This window comes from Alexandromys fortis, unplaced genomic scaffold, assembly GCF_014885135.2.
Source record: "Alexandromys fortis isolate MF-2015 unplaced genomic scaffold, M_Fortis_MF-2015_v1.1 scaffold_25, whole genome shotgun sequence".
Taxonomy (NCBI): Eukaryota; Metazoa; Chordata; class Mammalia; order Rodentia; family Cricetidae; genus Alexandromys; species Alexandromys fortis.
The window spans coordinates 13,932,502-13,938,777 of NW_026067904.1; the positions used below are offsets into that span (position 1 = coordinate 13,932,502).

The 6,276-nt window shown below is 43.6% G+C and overlaps 1 protein-coding gene across 3 annotated transcripts in view; it reads left to right on the forward strand.

Annotated features, from left to right (window-relative positions):
* Positions 1–6,072, forward strand: part of Garem1 (GRB2 associated regulator of MAPK1 subtype 1) — a 174,963-nt gene extending 168,891 nt beyond the window's left edge. For 2 of the 3 annotated variants that reach the window (XM_050134912.1, XM_050134915.1), the window contains one exon: positions 980–6,072. In XM_050134912.1, coding sequence (XP_049990869.1) covers positions 980–1,880 — 901 coding nt within the window. In that variant the 3' untranslated portion in view covers positions 1,881–6,072. The remainder of the gene's footprint in view (positions 1–979) is intronic. The other variant, XM_050134914.1, reaches the window with a different exon arrangement.
* The last annotated feature ends 204 nt before the right edge of the window (positions 6,073–6,276 follow it).

The window sequence follows — 6,276 nt, forward strand, 5'->3', positions numbered from 1 at the left end:
ACTGTAGTTTGTCTAGAGAAACAAAACAGATCATCCCCGTTTTTCTCAGAAAACTAAGTTAGTTCTTCTGCGAAACAAAATGCCCTTTTCCTCTGCTGCTCCCCCAGACATGACCGCCCACTCCCCTCAGCCCGTTCACGAGCCTTTTAGCATACTCTGCTCCCACCCACGTCAATAGGAGAATATGGAAGTGTGGCCTCCAGGACAAATGAACCTCTGCCTGTGCTCTTAAACTTTAGAGTCTTTGCAGGCATGTTTTATTTCATTTGTCCTGTCTGGACATTAAAATGCTTATGCTATGTGTTAACTCTATTGTTTGAAACCAAGGCAAGGATAGGCATTTTGTCAGAAGCATTTTTTCCTAGCAGACCTTGGGGAGGATACAGAGTTATGGACAGTGGTGATGTGTCCAGATCTTTGGTTCTTGTATGATTGTGTGAGGCACTTGCCACCACTCTGTCTCCACCCTTGCCCACCTCAGACGTTGTTCTCCAGTGTTGGACCAAAGCATGGCATGAAAACTTTTATCAATATGAAGACGCAGGCCCTGACGAACTATACTTTCTTATTAGCTAAACTATACATTATTTATGTGTATGCATATATTATTTTTATCTCTACTACAGCATTTCAAATCATTATGCACATATCTACAAATACAAAGAAATTTAGTCTTCTTAAGAAAAAAGTTAATAATTTATTAAATTCAAGAAGATGTCTATGTATATATATTTGTGCGTGTGCATAGACGCACACACACACACACACACACACACACACACACACACACATTGCCCTTACACCTTAGAAATAACATCTGTGAATAATGATAAAGAAAAGCTTGGGGTTTGGCTGTTTAGAGAGGGTCTCACTATGAAAACCAGGTTGGCCTCGAACTCATAGAGCTCCCCCTACCTCCCAAGAGCTAGGATTAAATTATATTTTACTAACTTCCTTTTCTGTGTTTTTTTTTTTTAAGCAGCACCACAAAGAGTGACCCGAGTCCTCCTGATAGTGCCCCTGTTTCCTGCTACCCTTGCAACCGAATAAAGAGTGACTCTGTGGACCCCAAGTCCCCGTTTGGAAGTCCTTCTGCTGACGCTCTGGCCTCCAGACTCTCGTGGCCCAACCATTACTCGGGAGCATCGGAGAGCCAGACTCGGAGTGACTTCCTGCTTGATCCAAGCAGGAGCTACAGCTACCCCAGACAGAAGACACCCGGCACACCAAAGAGAAACTGCCCGGCCCCTTTTGACTTTGATGATTGCGAGCTCTTAGGCAGCCCACCCAGCACAGCCTCTGCAGAATTCAGCAGCGGCGGTGGCTCCAGTTGCCCCAAGTCCGCCAGCTACTCTCTGGAGAACTCCGAGGACAGCTCCCTTGCAGCTGGCATGACCAAGCAGAGCATCTCCTGCCCTGCCTTGCCCCCAAGGGCCCCAAAGCCAGTGGAACAGAGAACCGCCCCTGAAACATCTCCTTTGCCTCTGAAAATTGATGGTGCTGAGGAGGACCCCACAGCAGGGTCGCTGGACCTCTCTGAGGACCAGTATTTTGTGAGAAAGAGCGTGCAGGACGTCTTCTCTGTCTCTTACCCTTTCTCATCGCCACTCCACCTTCAACTGGCCCCCAGATCCTGTGGGGACGGTTCCCCATGGCAGCCACCTGCCGACCTATCCGGACTCTCGATAGAGGAAGTGTCCAAGTCCTTACGGTTCATTGGTTTGTCTGAAGACGTCATAGCTTTCTTTGTCACGGAAAAGATCGATGGGAATTTGCTTGTTCAGTTAACGGAAGAAATCCTCTCAGAGGATTTCAAACTAAGCAAACTGCAGGTGAAAAAAATAATGCAGTTTATAAATGGCTGGAGGCCCAAGATATAGGCAAATGTCCCTGGGCAGCACAAAACAGAGCTGAGAAACGTGTGCCAGCAGGGTGGGCTGGGTCTCAGATCCACGTTTTTGCACTAAAAAAAAGAGAGAGAGAAAACAAAACAAAACAAAAGCCGTCTGTAAATAGAGCTAGAGAAAGTCTTACTATGCAGACTCCATTTCCAAATGGTGGACAGGCGATTTTGTACATCAATAAAGATGCTGCACAGAACACTTAGAGGTGTGCCTTGTACGTCACTCAACATCCAACAGCTGCTAAAAGAACTAAAGTCATATTCAGAGAACTCATTTTTACTCGAGTAGGTTTTCAAGAAGGCATGGTATTTATTACAAACAGCCAAAGCTGAAAGACATAAACACTTGGGAGCAGTCCCTCCCGCCAGGAGTCGACGTCCGTCCGTCCGTCCGACAGTTACTTGTATTCTATGGCTTGCTTTGCTTCATGCCAATTGTTTAACTCTTGTGCCTGACAATGTTAGTGGTGTGAAATGACACTTTGATGTTATATGCTTGGTGGAGATCTTTTTATCAAAAGGCATTTTCCAAAAATCATGTTTTGATGGAGGACATCTGATGTCCTTGGAAACGACACAGATCATGACCATTGCATTTGATCTGTACCTGCTGCTAGTTTTATTGAGCAGAGAAAAAAACAAAATCGGTATGTGTGTGTTCCTATGCAGCACATGCAGATATGTTGAAATGTAATTTTTGAATCTGATATTTTAAATAACATCTGTTAATTTTCTAATATCCATTGAGGTTTTAGGGGCCTTTAACTGAGCGAATTCTCTAAGACCAGTTGGCAGGATGGTTCTAAAGAGTCTCAGACCCTAACCTTTGAAGCTTGGCCTCGTAGGCTCCACCCTGAAAACTCAGGAGTGATCAGTCAGGAGTGTTGAAGGATTTAATGTGATATCTAAGCCCTGCGAGGGCTGATTCCTGCAGACCCATGTGATGGTTGGAGACACAACAGCCACCTTCCTCCCGTGTGTCCCAGGGAGAAATCTGAAAAGCATTTCTCCACAGATGTGAGGTCTTCTCTCCACACCTCTTGTGTTAGGAAAGCTCGTGACTCAGACAGACCACCTCTCTGTTATATACGCCACATCTCTGCACTGATTCGTAAAATATCAATGAGTACTTGCTCATTCTACAGACCTCCTCTTTCTATTCCTCTAAAGTAATAATAAAAACTAATAATAATAATTACCATACTCATATTCTGAGAATTCCAGAACGTATCTAAGGATTTTGCTAAATGTGATTAAATACTTTAAAATATAGCATCATATCCCCATGCTTGACTCTTTGAAGGCATATAACCTCAAAGAGTTCCTGTTTCTTTCTGAGCAACAAATGTACCCTCCAAACAGTTCCTGGGTCTGTCCCCAGATTCTAACTGGGCAGACATTCTCTTAACAAGATGCACACCTGAGCGTCTCAGGTGAGGTTGTTTGGCCACCAGGAGGCAGTGTATTCTGAAGGATTGACCATATCATGTCTTCCTACTCACCAAAATAATAACTGTAAGAGCAAGAGCCAGCAGCCAGCACTTGCAGTCCTGTGAAGCACGTCACTATTTCTTTCCGTTAGAAAGCTCCTTCATTCCATCTTGTGATTTAGAGCTGAGATGAATTGACACCTAGTCTAGTTTGTCATTTCTGATCACATTAAAAGAAGCAAAGTTCTTTCTCCCATCCTAACATGCATCCTAGATGTAAATTCTACAGTGCAAATCAAAAGAATCTTCCATAAAACTGAGCAGCTGGAGTGCTTCAGAAGCCATTCATGAATCGGTGAAGTTCCTGTTCTGCCCTCTCACATCCAAGACTCGTGGAAAATCTGTTTCAGAAAGCAACCCTTGGTGAGAGGAACTAACTCCTTCGAAAGTTCACTTAGCCCAAGAGCATTACTTCCCTTGAGAATGAAGACAGACAACCTGCAGTAGAGGCACTGTGATCACCACTGACAAACCTTCCTTTGTCCATCCTCTAGTACCCAGCACTTGACCGTGATTCTCAAACTCATCCGTAGGCCACAGGGTTGGCTTGCATTTACTGTGAAGGTTGTCCCCACATAAACAATTGCCATGATGCATCTTTTGCAAGAACCTTAAACAAAATAAAATTGTCCATCTTCTTTTAGTTTGCTTTGGTCCTGGCATACTTGTGCCAACTCTGTATTGACTGGGATCCTGGAGCCTCCCTGAGAGCAAGAATAGCCTTGGAATCACATTCACTGAGCCCTTTCTGTGTGCCAGACCCAAGGCTGAGGAAAGAGATGACCCCTGCCCTCTGAGAACTTGTTTATGTTTCAAAATCACAGTTGCTGACACTGTATGTGTGCATGAGAGACTCTGAAGTTTTCCTGAAGGTGGATTTATGGAGAGTATTGTGTCCCATCTTTAAGGAGCCCACAGATGGAAGCAATGACAGCCCCTTCTAAGGCATACAGTAAACACCCCAAGACACTAACACTTGGAATACTTTAGAGGAAAAATGCATCTGTCTTTCACTGTCTCCTGTTTTCTTTTACTGACTTGGAATTTTTTAATGATAATTAGTACTGGCATTTCTGAAAGCCACAAATAAGTATAATTGCCACTTCTGAGCTGAGCACCTGTCTGCGGAGGATGTTGGCTAGACAAGGAATTCACAAGCCAGCAGAGGGAATGAGACATGCTACATAGAGCAGAAGGCAGAAACAGCTCTCGCCTTCCACATCCCACAGTGGAACCTCTTCCAACCAGCCAGGTCAAGACAATACCTCTCTCTTTTTGTGGCAGATTCCCTACTACCCCGTAAGTGACCGTGGGACTTGTGGAGAAGTACTGTCTAAACAGGATCTTTGGGTGATCCTTAAACTCATGTCTAAAATCTCCCTGCCCCCTCCCATCAGGAAAGAGCATCAGCAATAAAACAAGCCAAGCAGCTGAAATGTAAAATACGAAGTCAATTCAGAGTGAAAACTCCAGCATTCTCCCACCAATCCTGCCACAGAATCTTCCAGCTCCCTGCAAGTTCTATCTTTAAGTTGAACTGCTCAAGTTTATGAACTGTGAAATGTCCATGTATACTCTCTCAGCCCACACACACCATTCAAATTTATGAAGTTGTACCAAACTGCCTATTCAGCTAAATTGTAGTGTTTATTCTTATCTTGCAGAAATGCCACAGCCTTATGGGAAATGTGATAGTCCATTCCAGCTGGTCAGATACATGCATAACAAGCGCCACTCTCATTGCCGAGCCACCTGCCTAGCATCCACTCACCTCCTTGAGATTTCAGGGGGTAGGTGTGGATGGATGGAGAGCCCTTCATTTTCCTAGTGTGTTCCTCATGCCTAACATCTGGAAGTGTATACCCTCAGTAGCAAACTGGGGGACAAAATACTTCTCCAAAGAACCCAATAAATTTGTGTTGCAGTCTACCAAAAACTTAACATCTGTTGGACACATGAAGCTTTCAGAAACATTTCCATAATACCCATTGCCATTGCTTTTCTGAAAGTCTGAAGCTGCTAAGGAAAGAATCAAAGGGCCAGAGAACAAAATGGGGCAAACAGGACTTTTATTATACTGTGGGTTTGTAATGTAGGATCCTGGTGGCCCTATCATGTCAAGTTCGCATTTCTGAGTTTTCAAGACTTCTTGTTTTACAGTTTGCCTCATTGTGATGATAAGAAACAAGTAAACGTCTCAAGCTAGGTGCAAACCTCGTCTGTAGCTGTGCTCCTCTGTCTAACTCCAAAGCTTTGCCTTTTGTCACAGAGCTTAGCAGATGGTGAGTTCCCTTGGTTTACAGTGTCCTGTAGGTTAGGACTTAGATAATCCCCTACTCATAAACCTGACCCCTGTCTTTATATTATGTTCCATTCGGAATATTGCTTCATCTAAGACTCAGAAAAAAAGTGAAACTCAAGAAGTTAAGAAATTTTCCTTCACTTAAATGGAAATTGTATTTTCTAAGGATTTTGGAAGTGTCTGTACAGTTTCTTGGCTGGGGAAACAGTGGGCTGCTAACTCCATGTCAGCAGTTGGTTGTGTTGCTTTCCAGAGCATTATCTAATAGACCCAATGTGTACCTCAAGAGAAATCCAGTATGTTATGTCAAAAATAATCCATTGTCTGTTGATTTAAATGGTTCTGAAATGTCTATAAATAAAGAAATTTTCAAGGTTGCTCTTGTGGTTTTTCCTGAGTGAGTCAGACCTAGTACTTAATGACTTCTCAAAGGCCTCATTCTCCAACCTCTCAGACATGAGGAACTAGAAGGGGATTCTAATACTGCAAACCCCATTCTGAATTGAGACAGGCAAGATAAAAGCGACAGTTTATAGACTCTGGTAACCAGGCAACCGTGTCATTCAAAAAGGACCCAGTAC